General features: G+C 46.0%; 1 protein-coding gene, 1 long non-coding RNA gene and 3 other non-coding genes across 7 annotated transcripts in view; 3 read left to right on the top strand and 2 right to left on the bottom strand.

Annotated features, from left to right (window-relative positions):
* Nucleotides 1-5,524, top strand: part of LOC110305286 — a 10,615-nt gene extending 5,091 nt beyond the window's left edge. The window contains exons 2-3 of the long non-coding RNA XR_002379146.1: nucleotides 226-1,102; nucleotides 3,468-5,524. This is a non-coding gene — a long non-coding RNA (uncharacterized LOC110305286). The remainder of the gene's footprint in view (nucleotides 1-225; nucleotides 1,103-3,467) is intronic.
* Trim7 (tripartite motif containing 7) overlaps nucleotides 1-11,956 on the bottom strand; it is a 14,196-nt gene extending 2,240 nt beyond the window's left edge. Inside the window, exons 1-6 of one of the 3 annotated variants that reach the window (XM_021177193.2) lie at nucleotides 11,333-11,956; nucleotides 10,444-10,539; nucleotides 3,543-3,773; nucleotides 1,253-1,275; nucleotides 655-770; nucleotides 207-242 (exon numbers count right to left, since the gene is read on the bottom strand). In XM_021177193.2, coding sequence (XP_021032852.1) covers nucleotides 207-242; nucleotides 655-770; nucleotides 1,253-1,275; nucleotides 3,543-3,773; nucleotides 10,444-10,539; nucleotides 11,333-11,851 — 1,021 coding nt within the window. In that variant the 5' untranslated portion in view covers nucleotides 11,852-11,956. Of the gene's footprint in view, nucleotides 1-206; nucleotides 243-654; nucleotides 771-1,252; nucleotides 1,276-3,542; nucleotides 3,778-10,443; nucleotides 10,540-11,332 lie in introns of those variants that run through there. The other 2 variants (XM_029483082.1, XM_029483083.1) reach the window with 2 other exon arrangements.
* A 2,804-nt stretch (nucleotides 11,957-14,760) lies between these two features.
* Trnaa-ugc lies at nucleotides 14,761-14,832 on the top strand. The gene has a single exon. It is a non-coding gene; the product is annotated as a tRNA-Ala (tRNA).
* A 499-nt stretch (nucleotides 14,833-15,331) lies between these two features.
* Nucleotides 15,332-15,404, top strand: Trnak-cuu. Its single transcript has one exon. It is a non-coding gene; the product is annotated as a tRNA-Lys (tRNA).
* An 8,350-nt stretch (nucleotides 15,405-23,754) lies between these two features.
* On the bottom strand, nucleotides 23,755-23,827 carry Trnav-aac. Its single transcript has one exon. It is a non-coding gene; the product is annotated as a tRNA-Val (tRNA).
* Between the last annotated feature and the right edge of the window lie 996 nt (nucleotides 23,828-24,823).

The following is a 24,823-nucleotide window of genomic DNA, read 5'->3' as shown; positions in this document are numbered from 1 at the left end:
TCCATGGCCTCTGCATCAGCTCCTGCTTTCTGACCTGTTTGAGTTCCAGTCCTGACTTCCTTTGGTGATGAACAGCAGCATGGAAGTGTAAGCCCAATAAACCCTTTCCTCCCCAACTTGCTTCTTGGTCATGATGTTTGTGCAGGAATAGAAACCCTGACTAAGACAGTCAGCCTTGTACTCACAGTGGCGATCACAGTTCATACCTTTCTCTTCTTTCTCCAGCTCTCCCTGGAGATCCTCTACAGAGAGACAAAGCAGAGCCAAAGTGCACAGCGTGGGACACTGCCCGACCAGAAAACCTCCTCTTCTCCCTCACTTACAACTCCAGATACTCCAGAGGTTGAGTTGAGTATGAGGGAACATATGGAAGCAACCCCCCCAAGTGTTCTAGCTCCCCCTCTCCCTCTATTGTTTAGAACTGGTCTGACCTGACTCCTCCCCCTTTAGCTTCTCCGTGCCCCCAGTATTCTTCTATAGTATTCATATGCTACCCCACAAGAAGCAGGATGCCCAATCTGGCTTTACTATGCTCCAACTCCTGTTTCCTCTTCTCAGTTCAAGAAAGACACAGCCTTACATCCCATGACTACCAGGAGCACACCTCCCTCCTCCACCCAACACTATGCAGCCAGCCCACACCCAGGGCCCCACCTTTGAACTTCTTCAGCAATCCTTTTAAGACGAAACTCTTGAGGGAAACATTCCACACTTTATTCTTCATCTCAGATGAGACTGTGGTTGGCTTGGAGCTGGGCACGCTGCTGCACCTGCAGGACAAGACCCCAGAGAAAGTCCCGAGAACACCAATCCACTCCTACTGCCCTATGGTAATTAGGCCAGTGCTATAGCTTAGATACATGTGATCCTAAAGACCTATGTGTTAAAGGCTTGATTGCCAGCTTGTGTCCCTATTAGAAGATATTCCATCTTTTAGGAGGTGGGGCTTGTGGTAGGGAGTTTACATGATTGGAGAATTGCCTTTGAAGAGAATTTCATCGAGCAGACAATCTTATTCATTCCCCTCCACTCCCTCTTCCCTGTTGTTCCCAGATGAGAGAAAACAGAAAATCCAACTTTACACAGGGAATCCCACGGCTAGGTAAGTGGGCCTTTGCCTCAAAGGGTACCCAGGGAAGGAAGTAGCAATTGGGGGTCAGGAGGAGAGAGATGATGTTAGGATAAAAAGAGAAAGCTTGAGGGGAGAGCAAAGCAACGTGGAAAGACCCTAGGAAGTGTGACGTTCACTCACTTGCTCAGTGTGCTTTTGAACTCCTAGAAGAAAACATGGAAGAAAATCAAGTCAACATCATATAACCTCCATTCACCTTAGAGAAAGCATGACTGCCTCTTACCTGACACACAGAAAATAAGCCATGCCCCACTAAACACAGGTGACAGTGGCTTCCAGCTGTGGCTGGCTACTGGATGTTATCACAGTGATGGTACCATCAATGCCCCCTCCCTCACAGATATGCAAAGCCTTTACTGAAAAATCCTCCCTGAGCCATCTAACAAGACCCAGTGTTTACTGTTAGCATGGTTATCAGCCCTGACAAGCTACTGAAGGAAGGTAAAATATTGTAACTTGTGAGTTGTTTAAGAGCCCACTGCCCAGGCCCGGGACTGAGAACAAAGCAGAACAGCCCCCAGGCCTGCCAGGGCAGGGCTGTTGTTAAGGCATTCCTAAGAACATCTTGACTGTAAAGATGAAAAGAATTCAAGGACACAGGCAAGGCTATCTTGTCTGAGTGACACCATCTGGCCAGAACCTCCCCTCTGTCTATTGCCCCTTGGCGCCTGGTAAAGTCATATATCAACTGGTTACTATGTGAATAAAGATAAGCCCCCAACCCACAGGAACAAAGTCCTGTTGCTCTGTAACCTTTCTGTTAATGTTTGAATAAGCCAATAGTGTGTTGCTATGCTGAATTCCACACCCCTAAGCCCCTTACCCCATAAAAACTCCTAACTTTCAAGCCTCATGGCCGACATCCGTTATCTCCTGTGTGGGATGCATGTTGGACCGGAGCTCCGTAATTAAACGTCCTCATGTAATTACAGCAAGAGATGGTCCTTCGTGATTTTTTTGGGTGCACGCCGAATTGGGAATGGGGTGGGGGTTTCCCCACTAGGTCTAACACTACAACGTCTTGTTGGTGTATTGTTTTGTTTGAAACAGACTCACAGTCTCAGGCTGTTCTCAAAATTTCATTTGGAACAGAGGGTGGTGTTGAACTCCTGATACTTCTACTCCCACTTCCCACGTGCTGGGATCCCAAAGTGAATGCCACCACACTGGGCAGCGCCTGGGTGTCTTTTCTGTCTTTCTGTCTTTCATGCCTGACTCTTTTGTGGTTTGTGAAATCTATCTGAATATGCTGGTGGCCTTTTGTTGTTGTTTGTTCTGGATTTTGTTTGTTTTTCTTGAGACAGGGTCTAGATATGTAGCTCTGGCTGTCCTGGAACTCACTATTTACTCTCAAACTCACAGAGCTCTGCCTGCCCCTGCTTCCTGCCTGGGGGCTGGGATTAAAGGTGTGTGCTACCATGCTTGGTCTGGTGACTTTTTTTTTTTTAATTAATTATTTATAAAAGTGTTTGTGTATGTCTGTACACCGTGTGTGCCCATGGAGGCCAGAAGAGGGTGTCAGACTCCCTGAAACTGGAGTTACAGGTTGAAAGGCTCTATAGGCTCTAGCAGGGCTTGCCTTTCCCCCATTCCCTCTCCCTTGTAAACCATAGACTGCATCCCTGAAGCTAAGGTCTGTTCCCTTATTGGTCACTTCCTCCTCCTAAAGCTGATCACCAAGGTTCAACTCTCAAAGTTTTGGAACCCAACAATTAAAAAGTCTCTCTTTGGCTATCCTAATTAACATGCCCACTCAAAACAAACCAACTCATCCTAAAAATGAGGTTCCCCCTTTCCCTTTATAAACTGCCAGTTGCCTAAGGCCCTGTCTCCTCTCTATCCAGAGGCAGACGTTTGTCCCTGGGGCAAATATTTCTTCTCCTTCTTCCTTGTTCCTTTACCCTTCTCCCTCATCCTCTGTCTCCTGGCTTTGTCTCTCATTTCCTGTCCTTTGTCCCTCCGGGGACAAATGAATCTCCTTTGTGCTGAGAACTTGGTCTTGGTGTGTCCTGTGTGGAACAGTGGTCCTTTCACAGGTACTGAGCCACCATGTGGGTACTGGGGATCAAGCAGCCAGTGCTGTTAACTCTTGTGCCATCTCTCCAGCCCCAACTATTTTTTTTTTAATAAAATAGAATATCAGAAAACACATTCCGGTGAATTTTAGGTAACTTTGTAAGGACTGTTTTCAGAGACTTTGGACTCAAGTGTGTGTAGATTAGAATAGTGTAAAATAAACTATAATGGCTTATAATCATTAAATTTTATCACATCGTGTCTAGCCTTCCAATCCCAGGAGACTCAGTACCCCTTCCTCTACTTCCTTTTCTCCCAGGGTCTGGTTGTTCTCCAGCAGTGTTTCCGAACACCTCGGGCAAATGCCTAAAGGCTCTGACTGAGCCAGCGTCACCTGGAGGAAGTCTAGGTCCGGCTTCTGAGCTGTCTCCTGGATCTGGCCGCTGAGTTTGGACAGCTGAGTGATCTCACCCTCCAGCTGGGCCAGGTTCTCATTCTGTTTCTGTGTCACTTCCCGGGACAGCACCTCCAGTCGGCTTAAAAGCCGACCCTCCTGCTCCACCAGGAAGGCCCGCAGCGCTTGGAACTCCGCCCCTACCTTCTCTTTCTCTGCTGCCATCTGCTTCTGTCTCAGGAAGAGAAGATGTGGGCACACGACTTAGAGGGGAAGGCACTTGGGCATGACATTAAGACAGAAGTTTAAGACAGGTATCCTCCAGGTCAAGGCTGCTTCCCCAGTGAGACACACCCATGCATGCATACTGTACATATAGCCCAGCTCTGTACAAGCCAGAGCCTCAACACATGCTGCTCTCTCCCCTGCCACACACGTCCTCTGGCGTCTCTTAAGACCTGGACTCTACTATCTTTGGGCATCTTCAACTCCTCACAACTACTTCAAGTTGCAATTTCCTTTTGTAAAACATGAGAGAGACCGGGACAGTGGTGGCCCCAGCCTTTAATCCCAACACTTGGGAGGCAGAGGCAGGTGGATTTCTGAGGCCAGCCTGTCCTACAGAGTGAGTTCCAGGATAGCCAGGGGTACACAGAAAAGCCCCATCTTGAAAAAAAAAAAAAAAGAAAGAAAGAAAAAAGAAAAAAATGAGAGAGATATGTTAGTGTGCTAATTAATTTATCCATAGTGAGGGTTAAATCAAAGGTTGTCTTTCCTTTTTCTATATATTTATTAGTCACCTTTCACCCTGTTTTTATTTTATTTTAGAGATGAGATTTTATGGTGTAGTCTTGACTGGTCTGGAGATTTCACTGTAGACCAGGATAGTCTTGAACTCACAGATACCTGCCTGCCTTCTCAGTGCTGGGATTAATGGTGTGTGTCCCTGTGCCTGGTCCATCCTTGTTTTTTTGTTTTTCAAGATGGGTATCTCTGTGTGGCCCTGACTGTTCTGAAACTGTCTCTGAAGAACAGCCTGGCCTTGCACTCACAGATCCACCTGCCTCTGCCTCTCGAGTGCTGGGATTAAAGGCCAGCATAACTAAACCCAGATTTTTTTTTCCTTTCTCTCTTTTTAAGGCGCTATTTTGGCTTCAATTCTGATGGAAAGGTGGCACAGCCTTTTGGTGAGTCATTAAGCTAGCAAGGCTGTCTGACACAGTTCCAGCAAAGTTTAGCTGAGCGCTGCAGTTGCTGACGCTCTCTCTGTCTCTCCCTTTAGGGGCTGGGTCTGTACACACTGCATTCTTAGGGACTTTCTGCATTAGGATTCATTTTATGTGTATTCCCAAGGAAATTATACCTGAATCTTTTAAGGAAAGTTCTAAACAAGATTTTAACTAGACGCTATTTGAAAGTCTTCCTTATACCCTGAAGATCATTAAACACAGATATGCACATAGCTAGAAATTTCTTTATAAGGCCATGTATTACTCCAGGAATCTTTTTGGGGTATCCACCCCTAAGCAAATTCAAACAGTATACGTGGTGCAGAGTAAACAGAGACCATTGATAAACTGACTGGCCAGGAGAATAGGTTACAGATCTGAGGACTCTTTTTTCAACACGTTTAGAACTCTCTGAAACTGTAAAGATATGGGGATCATACATGGTATAGCTATGGAAGAATTGAACTCAGTAAACGAGATAGACAGACTACAATAAACGTTCCCTGCTTTATAGGATAGATGATGAAACAACACAGTAAAAGGTGCTAAGTATTAGTATTTGCTACCCAGAAAAAGACCTGTCCAGACCTTTTCTGTTTGTCTGGAATGTTTTAAAACTGCAAACACCGCCAGCCTGAAAGCAGACCATTGTATAATAATCCCATTTGCTTTGGAGGAGGCGTTCTTTAGATTCTTTATATTGGAGTTACAGGGCTGATAATAAAAAATAAAATCTGTCCTTTTTGTACTTTCTAATTGTGACTGGCCTTGTAACATCAAACATGTAATGAAAAATCAAAACACATAATGTGTACTTCTCAGATAATCATTGGTCTGTCTCTGTGAGACGTGTATAAATAAAGAGGCACCTGGTTACTAGTCACTCAGAGGAGCGGGCGCAGTCTGATTGCTAGTCAGTCAGTCAGAGCTGCAAGGGTCCACTGCACCTGTCTCACTTCTCCTTGGCGCCTTAGCTCCTCTCCTGGGACACCCTGACTACAAACAGAAATGCAAACTCAAGACACAGAACTCCAGAGGTGCAAGGAGAGAAGAAGAAAGCTTCCTGTTAGCAGAGGTGCAGCACGGCCACTCGCTCAGCACTGAGTGAATGCGCTGTGCAGACTCGACGTCCTAGTCTTTGCATTATCACATTCAGGGCTTCTCGTGTCTAGATGCACTCCTTCACCTACTTAGTTTATATAAACACACTTGCATAGCAAAACTCCAATATAGTAAACAAGGACTCTCATGGTTATCAACAAGTAAGGACCCTGTCCTCACAGGGCAAGCTCAGGTATGGAAGCTCCTTTCCCAGGCTATTACAGAGGAAGGAAGGTGGGAAGAAGAGAGATTGTGAGAAAAGTGAAGTCAGGAGCCCTGGGCTCAGATCATGGGTCTCAAGGCTTCCCACAGTATACCTGCCCCATTTCCATTGAATAGAAACACACATTGAATAGCAGCAGCCACAGCTGCAGCCAAAGATACTTTTGTTCACTCACCCTGACCCAATGAGGTCAGCACACTTCTTACTCCATTTTAGGGCAAGGAAACCCATCCTCATACCTATTAGGCTACGATTCTAAGGCAGGGTGGTCTGAATTCAAAGTCTGTACTTCTGCTAACTCTATGGCATGGACTCCCAAGGGAACAACCCAAGCAAAAGTGTTTCTCAGAGCAGCTCTCTTGTCTGTGCCTGGTGGTGAAGCTCTGTAATTATAGCGCCCAGGAGCATGAGGCTCTGTAAGCACACGGCCAGCCTGGACTACATAGCAAGTGCCAGGCCAACCTGAGCTACATAATGAGACACTGTTGGGTACAGGCAAAGCAACAATAGTTCCTCAAAACACAGTGCCTGTTCCTAAGCACAAAACAAAACAAAACCCAGATGAATCTGTTGGACTGAAAAGCTTACATTCTGTGTCAGTTGACAATGACAGAACGCATAGGGAAAGTCCCCAATCCCCGAATTCTGATTGGTGAGAATTGTAACTGTAACTTGGCACAGGCACTTGCAGATTTTATGCTTATAAACCCAGCTTCAGCCCCTTGCCTGGCGTCCCTGATCCAGCAGTGACCCGACTTGTGTGGCATGAATGATAAAAGGCTTTGCTGTTTCATCAGCCCACTGGTGTACTCTCTCTCTTTCCTCCTGGCACACAAGACACCGGGTAACAACACCACCTTTGGGGAGAGAGGGAGGAAGGGAATAGGGGAGTGAAAACTGTGAGAACATACTCCCTCTGTCTTGCCCTCCGCCTTGTTTTGGCTCAGTAAGAAAGGTCTCATGAAGTGCAGAGCAGCTAAGGGCGCCATTCTTTTAGGCTTTCTACCCTCTAGAACTGTAAACTAAATAACTGTTCATTGTTGTTGTTGTTGTCTCTATAATCCTGGTTGTCCTGGAATTCACTATGAAGACCAGGCTGGCCTCAAACTCATGGATAACCTTCAGCTTCAGTCTCCCAAGCACTGGAACTCAATGGTGAGCTACCATACCCAGCTAAACTCTAAATTCTATTCTTTGTTTTTATTTTTTGGTTTCTTTGAACTCTGGACCTTCGGAAGAGCAGTCGGGTGCTCTTACCCACTGAGCCATCTCACCAGCCCCCTTTTGGTTTCTTTGTACAGCCTTGACTCTCTGTCCAAGCTGGCCTCGAACTCACAGAGATCTGCCTGCCTCTGCTTAGGCCACCACCACCAGGCCTATATTCCTTAAAAAGCACACAGTTGTGACTAACAAACCAAGAAAACTGTAAACAGAAGTGTCCCAATCTTGCTGTTGTCAACACTTGGGGCCAGATAATTCCTGGCTCTGAGGGTTTCCCTCTGCATTCTGGGATATCTACCACACCCTAAGACCCCTGCCACTAAATGCAAGTGACACTCTGCCACACCAACCCCCAGTAGAATCTGTTACAAGTGCCACAGATTGAGGTGAAAACTTCAAAGGAAAGAGGCCTTCTAGAACCGGGTGTGGAACTCTTGCTCAGAACAACATATTGAGCAATTTATCTGTTTTGTTTTCTCTTATTCCGTTTCTTATTTATGACATGTTCCTGGTAGCCTAGGCCACAATCTTAATCGAGAATAATGGGTAAGAAGCCATCCCTTAAGATGGGGGTCACTAACACTAACATGATCTTATCCCTGGGGAAACCAACTCTTTATCAATTATTTACAAAATTATATAACAGTATTATGATAGATTAAAAACTTTCCCAATGCCGGGTGGTGTTGGCGCACGCCTTTAATCCCAGCACTTGGGAGGCAGAGGCAGGCGGATTTCTGAGTTCGAGGCCAGCCTGGTCTACAAAGTGAGTTCCAGGACAGCCAGGGCTATACAGAGAAACCCTGTCTCGAAAAACCAAAAAAAAAAAAAACTTTCCCAACAATAAAATTTCATATGGCTACATGTGTGTCATCAGGTAGGCTTTGGTATATGGTAAAGAAAGCCTTAAATAAAAAGAATTAAAATAGTTTAAATTCACCCATTGAAGATTTATTTAGATGTTAAACAATAATTGATCATAAAGATTTATTAACCCGCTCTTGGAAATACGCCTCTAGCCTTGGATGACTGCCCCACTGAATACATCCTTTCAGAGTTGTAACACTTGGATGATCTCTATTAATCATGATGTCAACCTGTTCTGTTTGTGATTCGCTGAGTACATCTTTTCTGAGTTGTAATGTTTGCTTGATTTTTGTGCTTTACTATGCCAAACAATAAGGATGGTATTTGTGACTGCTTCACTGAACACATCTTCTAAGAGTTGTAATATTTGTTTTTTTTTTTTTAATGTATGAAAACTTCTGCTTGAGAGCTGCAAAATACACTCAGATTCTAACTGCCTCTGTGTTTGTTTTTTGTTTGTCACTGCCAAATCCTTACCCACTTAGCTTTCGAGAACCCTCATTCCAGGGACCCCCATATCCAGCAGGGGTTGGTCAGTGGCAACACTCACAGTGCTGACAACTAAAAAACCTCTAGCATTACTGGATGACCTCTGGGGTAAGGGCATTTTTCAGGTGAAAGTACTCTCCCCTTCCAGCCCATACTGTAGGTACAATGATAAAAACCGTGTTGAGTAGGGCAACAGACGTAGGCTCACCTGTTGCTGTATGGCAAGCAGAATGAGGACTGTATGGCTCAGCAGTAGAGCACTGACTTGGCTGTGAAGGCCCTGCTGTAGGGGAGGTTAGGGGAGGGTTTGGCAAAGGGCAGAGATGGGATCTGCTAAACAATGTCCTGGGGAGGAGGGTCAGAGACTTCGAAGTTACCCAGGCCATAGAGAATGTCCTCTTCATCACAGATGCAAACCAAAGAGGTGGGACAAAGGTCTGGGTGGGTAAACTCGGCTTTAGGAAATGAATAGTCAGATATAAAAGTCTGGGATGTCCAATGGCTACAGATATAAAAGCAGTTAAGGGTAAGGGGAGGGCCAGGCATGGTGACACACAGCTTCAATCCAGCACGAAGGAGGCAGAAGCAGGTGGGTCTCTGTAGGTCTGAGGCCAGCCTGGTCTATGTAGCAAGTTCCAGGGTAGCTTGGGCTATAGAGAGATACCTTGTCTCAAACAAAACAGAACAATAGTAGCAATCACATAGGGCCCAGAAAGGAGCCTGCATATCTGAGCTCCATGGGCTTCCCTTTCCAACCTAAGGGCTTAGGGCTGGTGAAATTTCTCAACAGGTAAAGATGTTTGGCTCATAAGTCTGGCAACCCCAGTTCAATCCCTAGGATTCACCTCAAGGTGGAAGACAGGAACTGACACAAAGTTGCCCTCTGACCTTTACAGGCAGACAGTAGCCCATGCCCCCAACTATAGAAGCACAAATAAATAGATAGGTAAATAGATAATTTTTTTAAAGCATAAGATGGTCCCTCCAGGCCTCCCCTCTGATCCCAGTTTCATAAACAAATGACCTTGCCTTAAAAGGCACTCGTGGTTCCTCCTTTCATTCTTCAGGCACCTTTGATTGAGCCAAGAACTGAATTTGTGAGCTAGAAAATAATAGTGACTCATGTTTGTCCATAGTAACCAAAGCAAGTCCCAAGCCACAGTGCTCTGCCAGGAACAGCTCTGATCTCTCCTCAGCATCAGTGCAAAGGGCTTCTCTGTGCAGTTTTGACTGTCCTGCTATCCTGAAACTCACCCTGAAGACCAAGCTGGCCTCGAACTCTCAGAGATCTGCTGGCCTTGACTCCAATGTGCTGGGATTAAAGGCGTGTGCCCCCCACTGCCCAGCCAGAAACCTCTAGTTCTTAAATTAAAGCTCAGAAAACAAAACATTTTCCTCACTGCTTTTTTTTTTTTTCCTGTGGCAGAACGTGCCTCAGGCATGTGTGGCTCCTTACCTTACCGTATATTCCTACTTAATATGACGTGTTTCTGTGAAGAAATGCTAATGCATTCAAATTACAAGATGCTGCTACAGGTCCTAACTGGTTTGTTACGAATGACTGTGCACCCTAAAGATGATTTGAACAGCTCTAGTTTATATTATAAATTATATAGTCAACCTTTGTAATGTATACCATATTGTCTTTCTGAAATCCACCCTACTGTTTCAACACCACACATACACACACACACACACACACACACACACACACACACACACTCACTGCCCTGGTCATCCACAAGCCTATGCTTCTCACACTTGAACTCACTAGTAGCTCTTTGCTCTCCCTCTCCTCTGTTGACCGGAATGCTTCATAGTCTTCCAGTACCTTCTTCAAGGCCCTCAGCCTGGAATCCAGCAACTCCTGTGGTAGACGGAAGACACGTGGTCAGAAAATTCTGGATACCCTCTGGTGTACCTTCCCAGAACCATCCAGGAGCAAGCCAAGATTCTGCTCTCAGGAGCAGGAGACTGGATAGATACCATCTCTGGCTGTGGGGTGAACAGAGCCTTGCAGACTAAGCCTATTGGTGCAGAACAAATGCAGGGGAACTCCAAAGGTCCGGGAGTCTCACTTCCTCAAGGGCATCAATCACATGGTCTGTGCTGAGAATCGAAACTCCCACATTGATTATCTTTGCTTATCTTCAGCTCTTCTCTCATCTTGTAAGAGGGCTGGAGCACAACAGGGCAGCAAAGACTGGGGGCTGCACACGACTCTTGTGCCGCAGCCTATCCAGGGACAGACTAAAAGGGAAGATGCCCAGAACCAATGGGCTTCACAGCCCTTCAGACAGACCACCTAACCCAGGACGCTATGCTGTGTTCTTCCTCTTTGAACTTGGTACTTTGTGTAGTGCCACGCCCCTGGGAACGCAGAAGGAGTGTGGCAGTGGATATGTGGGCGTGACAAACAGAGACTTTCTCCTGGGCAGAGTTACAACAGCGGTTGGGGACAGACAAGATTTCAAGTCTCTGGGGCCGTCTTCCAGGCCTCCAGGCATCGGGCTCTGAGGGACGAGAAGAGATGAGGGAAAACACAGTTTTAGGAAGAGAAAAAGGAGACCGGGGTTTTTCTGTCGGACCCTGCCTGCATTCCGCAAAGAGAGCTGGGAGGGCTGGAGCAGAGCCAGGGCTCCGGGACATCCTGCACCCACCTTAGCCTCCTGCACCGCCTCCTCCAGCGGCAGCACGGCGTGCGAACGGTGCTCGCGGGCGCGGTCGCACACCACGCAAATGGCGCGGCCGTCGTCTTGGCAGTAGAGCTTAAGTTGCTCTCCGTGTTGGGAGCACCGCGCAGCCGCCGCCCGGGCAGGCACCGCTGGAGTCCCGCGCTCCCCGGGGACGGTGGGGGGCAGGCTGAAGCGCCGAAGGAGCGAGGCCACCGCGGCCAGCTGTCGATTGGGTCGCAGCTGGCTGGGGCGCGCGGGCTCGCGGCACTGAGGACAGGGCAGTGGGCAGGGCAGCGTGCGGGTCGCCGTGCCGGTCCCAGCTCCGGGACGCTCCCAGCAGCGCATAATACAGGCACGGCAGAAGCTGTGGCCGCATTCGACTGACACCGGCTCCCGGAAAAACTCTAGGCAGATAGAGCACGTCGCCTCGCCTTGGAGCTCTGCCGCCAGGGCCAGCGCCTCGGCTCCTGCGTTCGGCCCGGTCCGCGGCCCCACAGTCGCCATCCGTGTCCTTAGTACATTCGAGTCTTGTGGCTTTGGGGAGGTCCCTGGATGCTACTGTCCAAGCTGGGCTGAGCTCCGAGTACCCACTGGGCGAGGAGGGGCGGGGCCGGCAGCGGGCAAGCTGAGACGTGAGCCGAGGGTGCACCCAGCTGAGAAAGGAGGCAGGTGCTGCCCTTTCTCTGGGTTCCCAAAGCCCCGATCCCCTTTTGTCGACCCCCCTTCCACCGCCTTTCTATGCCGCCCAGTATGGCCCAGTCAGCAGTAGGGAACTGTCGGGGACAGGTGAGCGCGCAAGGCCAGCTGGGCTCCACTCCCAGTGGCCGACCTAGGCTGACCCTGCCCTACAGGGGCAAACGCCTGGCTCCCGGGGGCACGGTGTCTGGTTCCCCGCATACCGACTCATCCTGGCACTGCGCTGAGCTAAACTTAGGGTCTGGAATTTGGCTCTACCTCCTCATCCCAAGCGTGGCCTTTTGTCCACTTTTGTAACTACATCATCTCTTACAGTTCTCCCTTTAATTTTGAACAAGTAATACAGCCATTTTCCCTCATTTCATTCAGTATCATCATTCCACACCTACCCCAAATCCCTCTGTCTCTCCCCAGCTGGTATACAGCTGGGTTCCACGGATCGTTTTTTTTTTTTGGGGGGGGGGGGTAGTTTTTCTATCCTTTCATTCTGGAGGCCACTTGGGCCAAGCTTCTTCCTCTGTCTCTCTCAAAGCCTCTCTTGTCAATGTCTCTATCCACTCGCCCAATTCTAATCCAGAGTTGCAAACCTCACCTCTCTGGTGTGTCTGTCCTTCCTCACAGCATTTTCTCCTCGCCACTCAGGATGCTACCACCTCCCTTTCTCTCCGGTCTATGACCTCCTACTTTCTTCTTGGGTTCTAGAGTTCCCCACTCGGCTCCTTGCCCTGGTTCAATCCCCCGGGCTCATTTTTTTTTTTTTTTTTTTTTTTTTTACTTTAGAGAACCCTTTCAGAGCCCATGTCTCCACAGTATCTATCAGAGCCCTCTGCTCAAACCCCACCAGTGGCTGCTAACTCTCAGGAAAGAAGTTGAATTCTTCATAATAACCTCAAGGCTCTCGCTTGACTCTCCTCTTCCACCATGGGACGTTTTAAATTTTCTACAAACTCAGCTACAATTATTTTGAAGATAAGGAACATTATTAAGTCAGTTGAAGAAACAAGTGAATCCCTGGACTAAAGAATGGCCACGGGTTTCAGGCACAGGACAACAGATGGTGAGCTAAGGCTCTTCTGGTTCACCAAGAACTCAGAGTCGTGACATCGAGGACCTTCGGTGATGTGTTATTTGCTGGGCCTGGTGGCACAGACCTGTAAATCACAGTGTTAAAGGGCACAGGGTCAGGAGTTCAAGGTCATCCCTTGTCATAGCCATCCCATCCCCCACGGTCAGCTTGGGTTATATGAAACCCAGCTTCAAAAAAAAAAAAAAGGTTGTTTTTTTTTTTGTTTTTTTCTGTGGACTCAAGTAGTAGCTCGCTTTTCTGTGGAAATCTCAAGTATCTCGCTTATGCCTTTGCAGTTTTTATTTTAACTTGGTCACTTTTTCTATCCAAATCTCTCATTCACATACAATATGTAATCCAGTGTGGCAAAGAAATCTTGAGTATACTGCAGAGCACCTGACTCACGGGGACACCATATTGAAGCAGTTTAATCAGTTTATGGTTGACCTGCGACTGTCACCCAGACACACAAATAGCTCTTTACCAGCCTCGGATTCCAACGAGCCAGTCTCTGGGCTCATCTTGCTGATCTGTGGCCAAAATCTGTACAGTGTGATACCCGGCGTCTCCAGGCCTCCTCTCATATGCTAACTTTATCCATGAAGCCTACAGACCATCACACACAGATTTTGTTACAGGGCCACAGACTTAGTAGGCCCTGAGATCTTAGCACAACTGACTCCATGATGTAAGTGCCATTACAGGCTGTCACACTCAGCATGTAGACAGCACCACCTGCCAAAACTAAAGCAAAGACCTAATCCATCAAAGTCTGCATCGTTCTGAGGAAAATCTCTAAATGTACTAACCTTGCTTCTATAGATCTGCTTCTGGCTAACTGTTCTGGTTAACTGAAGAATGTCAACTCAGAACATGCTTGTGCATTTAAAAGCTCACCCTGAGAAGGGCTCGGGGCTACACTGGGATCCTGTACACCCAGTGTTGTAGTCAGCTGACAAATAAAGACGTTCTATTGGCTTCTACCCATGTCTGAGCAGGAGTCTATGGCGAATACCTTACAACAATTTATGATTGGGGGTGGGGGTGGCGGGGGTTGGAGATGGTTCAGTGGGTAAGTACAGAAAGGATCCAGGTTCTCAGAACCTGTATACAACTGTAACTAGAGTTACAGAGGATGGAGTGACTTCTGACCTCCTTATGCACTCATAGTACACATACATACATGCTGGCAAAACATTCATTACATAAAATGAATAAACCTTTAATAACAACAACAACAACAACATCCAGCACTGGAAAACCTGCCCACCTCCTATGCACTTACTCCATTTAGAGCAATTAACTTCATTATTTCGTTTAAACATTTTATATTTTACTACATTATCTTGCATTTAAAACAAAAAGCAAACGTATCTTTCTTTTTCGGGTCACGGTTCTATTTTGTCCTAAGTGCCTGATGAGTAAGTCTCTCTCAATTTTTCCATCCTCTTCTCAGTTTCTACTCCCGAATCTGTCTGCCCTCGGGTATCTCTAGGGGATGACCAACTTTGTTAGTGAGGATCGGAGGAACACTCCGGACAGCCAATGACTAGTTGTGATTTCTAAACAGCTATATTCAAGCTGCTGTTAGGAGCCGAACGGCGCGCTATGCAATCACTAGAGCATTTCTGAGCACCGTGCAAGAGCGAGTGGGGATGTAGCTCAGTGGTAGAGCGCATGCTTTGCATGTATGAGGCCCCGGGTTCGATCCCCGGCATCTCCAGACGGTTACCGCTTTCATTTTTAGCCTATTATACTAGTCTTTGTTTTTGACATTCTAAATTTACAAACAACGTGCAGCCAACAGCTGCAGAAACCTGCCTCCTCCCACCCCAAAAGAAAAGGGTTGAGCTGACGCGGTTTATTAGCAAGGAAGAGCTTCGCTTCTCCCAGCTCCGGACTACTCACGACAAAATTTGAGGATAAGCAATCTAGTGAGACCTTAGGACGTGTGTATTTTCTTCTCAGCTCTGTGAGCTTCGCGGTGGAAGGAGCGTGGGGAAAACACAAAATCTCACTCACACAATCCCTGGTGTTGGTAGAAAAAAGTAAACAGAAAATGGAAGGAAGTAAGGGGGATGATCTGGTGCCAACGGCTGGATTTTTACATTTCTGAGTTTTGGGAATTCTATCAAATTCTAGTTACAACCCCAAATGTAGAACTGACTTTTTTTTTTTTTTCAAACATAGAGGTGGCAAAATAAAGCTACTTCTCGTGCAGCGCCCGGCTAGCTCAGTCGGTAGAGCATGAGACTCTTAATCTCAGGGTCGTGGGTTCGAGCCCCACGTTGGGCGCGTGGAGACTTTTTAGCCCAAGACGAAAACAAAACAGTAGTGTGTTCTCTCCAAATTCGTACTTTACAAGAGGTTCTCTACAAAATACAAATAAAAGACCTTCCCGAAACTATAAAGGAAAAGTAATTAGTGATGGTAACTCTCATAGTTGTAATGCTATCTCTTCAGTACCAACCTTGTGGTAAGGTATACTTGATATCTATCATTTTAACAAATATTTTCTTTTTAAAATTTAAACACTGGGCTTTGCGTACAGTATGCAAGAACTCTACCACCGAGTTACATCTCCAATCTTTATTTTAAGCATGTTAACTGTACATGTAGTATTAACTACATTCACAGTGCTGTACGGCTTTCACTATCGCTCATCTCTAGGCGAACAGAGCCACATCCTCTTCCTCCTCCTCCACCTCCCTTCTCCCTCTTCTTCCTCCCTCTTCCTCCTCTTCCCCCATCACCTCCTTTTAAAAATTTTTTTCTTTATTTTTTTATTTTTATTTATTTATTTATTCATTTATTTCTTTATTTTGGTATTTCTAGATAGAGTTTCTCTGTGGAGTCCTGGCTGTCCTGGAACTCGCTGTGTAGACCAGGCTGGCCTAAGAATTCAGAGACCTGCCTGCCGGTTTGCACCACAATGCCTGGCCCCTTGGTCCCTTTTCATCTGTCCAGACAAAACTGTTTAACAAACACTAACCTGACAACCATCTTTACTCAGCCCCTGGAAACGCCATTCTACTGTTTTTTAATTCTATTATTTTTCCTGGAGCCATCAAATTCCTTCAAGTGTGAGCTTGAAATCTTCCTGCGAGTGTGCGTGCACGTGTCCGTGTGCGAGGGGTGTGTGTTGTGTGTATTTTGTGTAGGGCTCCATTTAAGGCAGTCTCATGTAGCCTAAGCTAGCCTATACCCTATGTAGGTCAGCACTATGCTGCCAGCTATTCTGCCTTTTAAAGCCACACAACAGGTCATCTTATAGGTTCTTTCATGTTGTATGTAGTGTGTATTAAATTTCCTGTCCATCAAGGTCAAATAACATTCCATTATGTGTATATACCAAAGATTCTTTATTCATCCATTTATTTTGGGTTATTTGAATTCTTTCCACTTTTTGTCTTGGGAGGGACTGGGGAAGGATGATCAATTTAGAAATGGGAATGTAGCCGGATGGTGGTGGCACACACCTTTAATGCCAGCACTCGGGAGGCAGAGGCAGGCGGATTTCTGAGCTTGAGGTCAGCCTGGTCTACAAAGTGAGTTCCAGGACAGCCAGGGCTACACAGAGAAACCCTGTCCCCAAAAAAAACAAAAAAAGAAAGAAAGAAAGAAAGAAAGAAAGAAAGAAAGAAAGAAAGAAAGAAAGAAAGAAAAGAAATGGGAATGTTACCCATTTCTACAGATTACAATTAAATATGAACCCTGTTTGGCAAATCTCAGTTCTGGAAATTAATCCCACAGTTGCATCTTAAAGAAAAGACTGGTAGCAATGAAAGCACATGTAAGTGGCTTATCGAATTATGATTCCCTACCGTATATCAACTATCCCCTTGAACAGTTTTTATTTAAAAGCGTTACTGTAGGGCCAGAAGAGATGGATGACTCAGTGATTAAAAACACTTGCTGTGTGCTTATAGAAAACCTGAGTTTGGGTGGACATAGTGTCTGCACACCATTAATCCCAGTACTTGGGCGGTAGACTCAGGTGGGTCTCTGTGAGTTTGAGGCCAGCCTGATCTATACAGTTAGACCTTTTTGGGGGGTCAGGACGCAAACCAACCAAACAAACAAACAAACAAAGCATAGTTGGATTGGTTGGATATAGAAAATGATCACCAGATTTTGCATATTTGTGGCTATTATCTAGCTAATCTAAAAATACCTCCACATTTTTTTCAACCCTCACTGATGTGTTCATTTGTTTTGTTTAACTTGAGAGGATCGTTCTCCCAGGGTCTGCACTGGGACTTGAGAGATGACTCAATGATTCTCAAGTGCTCACATTATTATGCCATTGTTGTGTCACATCCGTGCAAGGGTTCAAGCCTCCCAGACACAAGATCAGTGTCAGTCACATGCCACTGTTCTGAGGAACTCGTGAAGTAGACAAGGAAGATGCCAAAATGTCAAGATAAACAGCCTAATTCTACAGGGACAGGAAGCGTGGCCCAAAGACATCCCAGAATAACCAGATCCTCCACTGTATGTCAGGAAAAACAAGTCAGATTAAAATCACTGGGTATTTTGGGAAACCCTCCTAATTTTACCACTGTTGCTGATGATAGTTTCCAAAGGGTGGAGTTCATAAATAAGAAAAGAGTACCTACTTTCTTTGTGAATATTTTGTGAACTTTAATTTATGATAGTTGAAAATATTAACACCCAGTTGTCTTAAGACTTTGAAATTCTACTTTGCAAATAGTGTTGATTTTCTCTAAAGTTACTATAGCAATTTTCGAAACAGGAACAATCCATTTGGCCGGCACTTTGGTTAATTACAGCTGTCAAATGGCCTAACCCTGAACATCTAAGAAGCAGTGACATTCATTCCTTTGCACATTTCAAGCTGCAGTTATGACGTTAGCACTTCTGAACTTTCACATTCCAATGAGAAGATAAGGCCCTGAGAAGCTAACTAGGCCACAGGTAGAAGTGAAGAGACACCCTGCTTTAACCACTAGTCCATGTGCTTAGACACAGTGCTTAGAAATTCTGGGTGTATTTCTTCTTTGTGATTCCCTGGATAAATAGAAAATATGCATCTTTATAAATCCTGTGCTGACGTCATGTGTTGATTAGCCTGGGAGTCCCCTGAGACAGCACATCCAGTGTCCTCCGGTCATCTTTCTACGCAAGCATTTACGAATGATGTAGCTGAAGTCACCAGAATCCAGATCCAAAGAAGTATAGGTATAACCTTTTCTCTCCCGGCCGCCCCTCCACAGGCACCTCCAATCTCTCTCTGCCTATGAAAGCATCCAGCTGGTTCTTCCAAGGCTCTGAACCCTCTCTGTTTCTTCAGTGGCCTCAGGTCTTCTGGATGATGGCTCACTCTTCCTTTCCCTGACTCAGCTACTGTCACATCTTCTGACCTGCCTTTCCCTGACCACTCCACTGTTTACACCACCCTGTCAAACCACTGTTGTTGCTATACTCTCTGACATTATTTCTATATCTGTTCACTTGTTTACTATAGCCCATCAGAAGGTGAACTTCAGAGAGGCGGGGGCTCTGTCTGTCTTGAAAGGCTGTGTTTCCATCACAGCAACAGAAGCGAAGGGTGGGACAGTGCCATGCCACAGGTTTATTGCAAGGTGCAATGTACCAACGTATGTCTAGCATTGGGAACACTGGTAAACTCACACTAAGGGCTCAGTACTTTAATTTGCAGCTATCAGTATTAACCTCTAAATCCACAAGCATGAACACAAATCAAAAGGAACACAAGCATGAACCAATCAAAAGGAGATGGTGGCCGTGGTGGCCAATGAATGACTAAGGGACAGTAGCCCAGGAGTGTGAAATGGAGGTGGGGTGGTGGTAGAGATAAAAGAGGAATGCTAGAAGACTGAAACCTGTTGAAGCTGAGTGATGCACGGTCTAGGTTTCAATGTATATCATCATCCCCTCCTCCTGCCCTGCCCTGCTCCTCCTCCTCCTCCTTTTTCTTTTGCCATTGTCCTGGAGCTCTCTTTGTAGACCAGGCTGGCCTCAAACACAGAGATCTTCCTGCCTCTGCCTCCCAAGTGCTGGGATTAAAGAGCAGGCAACCTCTCCTGGCCTCTACTCCAAATTTTCCAGCTGAAATTTTTGTTTGTCCATTGGTAGCACATGCCTTTAATCCCAGCCCTTGGGAGGCAGAGGCAGGTAGATTTCTGGCTTTGAGGCCAGCCTGGTCTACAGAGTGAGCTCCAGGACAGCCAGAGAAACCCTGTCTAGAAAGATAAAAAAAAGGAAAATAAAAAAAGAAGCAAGTTGGAGAGGAAAGAATTTATTCAGCTTACACTTCCACATTGCTGTTCATCACCACTGAAACCCCAGAAGGTTAGGACGCAGGAGCTGATGCAGAGGCCATGGAGGGCTGTTACTTACTGACTTGCTTCCCCTGGCTTGCTCAGACTGCTTTCTTATAGAACCCCACCCACAATGGGCTGGGCCCTTCCTGCCTCGATCACTAATTGAGAAAATGTTGTACAGCTGGAGAATAGAAGCATTTCCTCACTTGTGATAACTCCAGCTTGTGTCAAGTTTACACACAAAACCAGCCAGTACACATGGCTATACAGAGAAACCCTATATTCAAAAAAAAAAAAAAAAAAAAAAAAAAAAGTAAAGAAAGAAAGAAAGAAAAGAAAAAAGAAAGAGAGAAAGAAAAAGAGTAAAAGAATTAACAATATTCAAAAGAGACCAGTGAAAATTATGACTTTTTTTTTTGGTTTTTGGTTTTTGGTTTTTTTCGAGACAGGGTTTCTCTGTGTCGCCCTGGCTGTCCTGGAACTCACTTTGTAGACCAGGCTGGCCTCGAACTCAGAAATCCACCTGCCTCTGCCTCCCAAGTGCTGGGAAAATTATGACTTTTGAGTGTCGATTAAAAATTTATGTAGACAGTTTTGTACAGAGTTTGTTGAGGTTTATTTGAAAAACAAAACAAAATAGAAACTCCTAGTGAAACAAGACAATCACACAATTCTTTGAGTTCAAGACTGTGAGACTTAGAGTGTTTCTCCCTGGAAGGTAAAGCCCCTGGATGTTCCCCAAGCTTGTTTTCCCTGATCTCTAAAAATACAGCCAGAAAGAAGCTCTTTGTTCTCTATAGCCAGCAAAAAGCCTTTTTGTTTCTGAGCCTTACAGCCAGAGATGCGATAATTGTAATTTTACCAAGGACATCCGGCAGAGAAGAACTGTTCTCCCAACTCCTCCCAATTCCTCAGTTAGCTGTTGAAAATCCCCTACGGTTAAGGCTGGGGGTCGAACTCCCCTGCCCTGCAAGGCTCAAGGAGTTCCTCCTCAGCTAGCTGATAATAAAACCTCTTGCAGTTTCTCTGCATCAGGTGTGGTTTTCTCTCGAGTCATTGGGGTGCCGGCCAGATCACACCGGGACTTAAGCGGAGGCCCAGCTTCGGGGTCTTACAAGACCAGCCTGAACAACATAGTGAGTCTTAAACAGCGAGGGCTGGAGTGATGGCTCAGTGGTTAAGAGCACTGGCTGAGGACCCGAGTTTGGTTCCTATCACACAAAGGGCTAGCAGTCATCTGATACCCTCTCCTGGACTCCTCCACATCTCTCACCACATGCATGTGGTGCGTTTGTGTACACACAGGCAAACATTCAGAGACGTAAAATAAAATAAATCTTTAAAAAGCAAATAAACAACCCCCTCCCTGCACACACAGAGTGGGCAAATGTGTTGCAAGATGTGTTTGTAATCTTTTCCAGTCCTTCGGGATGAAAAGGAGAGACTCACAAATGCTGAGGACACACCTTTCTGCCTCATTAGCTCCACAAGTTGTCACTAAATAGACTCTCCCAGGTGTTTGTGGGTCCTTTCAGCTGTTTCTCTAAGGTAATTCTAAGTGGAGATGCTACGTGCGGAGCCATCAGCTCCACACACTGCCTAGATGTTTTTGTTTGGTTTGGTTTGGTTTGGTTTTTGAAACAGTTTCTTTATGTAGCCCTGGCTATCCTGGAAAGAGGTTGCTTTGTAGATCTGACTGATCTCGAACTCAGGGATCCTCCTGTCTCTGCTCCTAGGTGGGGAGATTAAAGGTGAGCACCACCACATGTGTGTTTATGATTTTTACACTTCAGTGAAAACACACAAAAACTCAACCTCCTTAAACATTACCCTGCAACAGAGGACAGAGAAAATTATAAAGAAGCCAAAGCATAAGTGACTGCCTGGCAACAAGAGTGCTTTCAGATTGCCAGGGCTAAAACAACAAAGTGTGATAGAGTGCGGGCTGATGTAAACTGCTAAAATTTAAATATCAAAAAAGAGGGATTTTTTTTTTTTTACTCACTTTACATCCCGATCACATGTCCTCTCTTCTCAGCCCCACCCTTACAAATCCCCCCTTTACCTCCTCCCTTTCTCCTTAGAAAAGGGGATCCCCCCACCCCCGTCGTGTACCCCTCCCTGGGATATCTAGTCTCAGCAGGCGTCTGCACATCCTCGCCCACTGAGGCCCAACCCCGCAGTCCAGGTAGGGGGAAGGGGATCAGTATGTTGATTAGGAGGGCTTTGAACCTGTAGTGACATCCCTCCTGCTGAGATTATTGGCATACTCCCGACCCACGCTAAATAGATTAGCTGTTTGTTGGATGCCTTCTCCTCTCTTGGGAGTCCTTTCTCACTTTTCCTTAATAATCCTAAACTCACTCTGCTAAAAAAAGAAAAAGTAAAAGAAAGAGTGTAAGAAGGTTATATAGTATTGTCATTTAAAAGACAAATGACTCAAAAGTGACAGCTACCTGTGAGTGCTGTTGGGCATCCCAGCTGATTGATGGTGTTAGCTATGTTTATTTCCTATCTATCAACTTAGTTCCTGTCTCCACAAGGAAGATCACTGAAAACTGCCTTATATTAGTTAACTGGGTGAGTGATGGGATCCTGAGGTCCCAAAGTTCCAGTGTGAGCTAAATAGGTCAGCTGGAGGGAGAGCTGTGAATATCTTGGCAGTCCAGAGCCAGGGGTAAGGGGATGGAGAGACACACTTTTTTTTTTTTTTTNAGGTANTTTCCTCGTTTACATTTTCAATCCTATCCCAAAAGTCCCCCATACCCACCCCCCAAATCCCCTAACCACCCACTCCCCCTTTTTGGCCCTGGGGTTCCCCTGTACTGGGGCATATAAAGTTTGCAAGTCCAATGGGCCTCTCTTTGCAGTGATGGCCGACTAGGCCATCTTTTGATACATATGCAGCTAGAGACAAGAGCTCCGGGGTACTGGTTAGTTCATATTGTTGTTCCACCTATAGGGCTGCAGTTTCCTTTAGCTCCTTGGGTACTTTTCTCTATCTCCTCCATTGGGGGCCGTGTGATCCATCCAATAGCTGACTGTGATCATCCACTTCTGTGTTTGCTAGGCCCCTGCGAGACACACTTCTAATAAGCCCAAAAGAAAAAAAGAAAATGTAGGCAGAGGGACTCCGAGATAATTCTCAAAACCAGTTTAGGATCTTTTCACTCTTCGCCACGCCTTCTCTGGGTTTTTAAGCCTATTCTGGATCCTGGACTTAGTGATGTGTAGTTTCTGGGACAGAGCAGTGACTGAGCAATGAGCACTTTGTAGGTGTAGTTTGGGAGAAAGTGTGCTAACGCAGGTGGACCGAGCAGTTTTGCCACCACTAGGCTGATTTGGACCATACTGTGCCTGAACTTCGGATGTGTGGATCTTTAAGGAGGACGCCGCTGATTACTTCAGTGGATGTTTTGTGTGACTTTCAAGTGTGACAGTACTGACGGGAGACAAACTGCCTACCGCACGAGTTTGGTGTGTGAAGACATTGTGTGGGAGCAGGCTTCGCTGTGGGGTCCACACAACTGAGGCGATCCCCTGTCGAGGCGTCTAGATGGGGCATCAGACGTCACCAGGACTGCGTAGTTGAGCCCTCCTCTCAACTCACCTGTCCCCAACTGCAGGTAAGGATGACCAAAGGCGGAGAGGCTGAAGTCAGGGTAGTTTCGGAACCTGAGAGTACAGCAGGAGATAGCAGAGGAGACGCCACTGGGACAATGTGGACCAGGGGCGGGTGTGACCAAGCTGGCTTATCCTACCGCTGTCCCCTAGCCAGCAATCGCTACTTGTCCAACACTTCTCGTAATGGTGTCGCAGGACCCATCTTGTTCATTTCTCTATTGATTTCCTTGTTGTTTTTTGTTTGTTTGTTTGTTTTTGTTTTTGTTTTTTCTTTCCTCCTTTCGAGCCGTGGCTGATTCAGGGCATTGCGATAAACCGGGAGGACGCTGCGTCCTGCTTCCTGGATGGAAAAGTTCCTCTGAGTGAGCTGCGATCCACTGTGTGGGTGTGGTTGGTTGTTATTACTGCGGCCACCTCTCCTGTGAGCATCTTCCGCAGCCTGGACTTCCAACACACATTTCCAAACAAACCGCTGCTCTGGTAACGTGTTTCCTTTTGTGGGTGTACAGCCTACCTGTCGCGCTGGATCCGCTGGGACTCCAAGTTCTTTGAGTACAACAGAGTCTAAAGACAAAAAGACTACTTCTTGCATCCTGAGACCTAGGCATGGGGTGTGGTGTCTCTGCCTCTCTGTCTCTTTCTCCAACAATCAATTAATGAAATTTAAAACATCCATTAGTAGAAAGGGAAGGGAGAAAAAAAAATTACACCTTTGTTTCCGCCCGGTTTCGAACCGGGGACCTTTCGCGTGTTAGGCGAACGTGATAACCACTACACTACGGAAACTTATGCCTACCTGCCTTTACTGCTTGTCAAAAGAGAAGTTGTGACACTTCTTACTCCCTTTTTTCCCAGCATTTTCATCTCGAGATTTCCAGATCCTATTCACTAAATGATATGGTATCACGGAGGCATGGAACTTCTTGAAATTCTGAGTGAAAGAATTTAAATCAGCAACGACGACGGTGGGTCTGGCAGCAGGCAAGGTAAATGTGACTTCAACTGGTGACCGACTGACTGTATTTCTGGTTTTTTTATTCCGAGGAAGAGAGCGGGAGGATTTAAATGTCCTCGTGATCCAGGCTCAATTGACAGTGACAGTTCAGAGGGAGGAGTGAAGAAGGAGTCTAACGTCGCAAGAAAAATCATTTTACGTATGCTTTCAGAAATTATTGTATGAAAAATTACTAAGATAATTTTTCGACAAAAATCGAAAGTAGTAAGTATCAGCTTTCAAGCTAATCTTTATTGCAAAGCTGAAAGTGTTACCAAAATTTAAAACTTCAACGAAGGACCTTTGAAATAAAGATAAATCGCATCAACCTTAGCATTCAGTTTAGAGTTGAGATGCAGGTTAGCATATGTTAAACGTTATATATGCGTTTTGCAAATGTGAGCGTAGTAATCATTGGTTAATACTGGTTAAAATCGGAATATGATTTTCTGACACTCAGACTGCATTCCTGAATACCCAGTCAGGATTTGGAAGGCAGGGTCTCTCGGTGGGTCTGTGACACAGAGTCGCCTCTCCACCATCACAGGGAGCGAGCAGCTAGCTGGGCTGGCTTGAGTCTCCGGTTGAGGTCATCAAAGGTCTCTAGGTGACGAATCAAGCGATGCCTTGCCTTCCTTTACCAGACTGCTGGCAGTGTTTGCTTTCCCCACATCTCTCCCTCAGGACCCAGTTCATCCTCTTTTTTTTTTTTTTTTTTTTTTTTAACCTGAGAACCATGTTCCTGGAGAGTCACATCTAGTCTCAACGCAATACCAATGGCCAGTCTC

This window comes from Mus caroli, chromosome 11 (genome assembly GCF_900094665.2).
Source record: "Mus caroli chromosome 11, CAROLI_EIJ_v1.1, whole genome shotgun sequence".
Taxonomy (NCBI): Eukaryota; Metazoa; Chordata; class Mammalia; order Rodentia; family Muridae; genus Mus; species Mus caroli.
The sequence above is the reverse complement of the archived record's forward strand: the minus strand, read 5'-3'. Positions and strand labels throughout refer to the sequence as shown.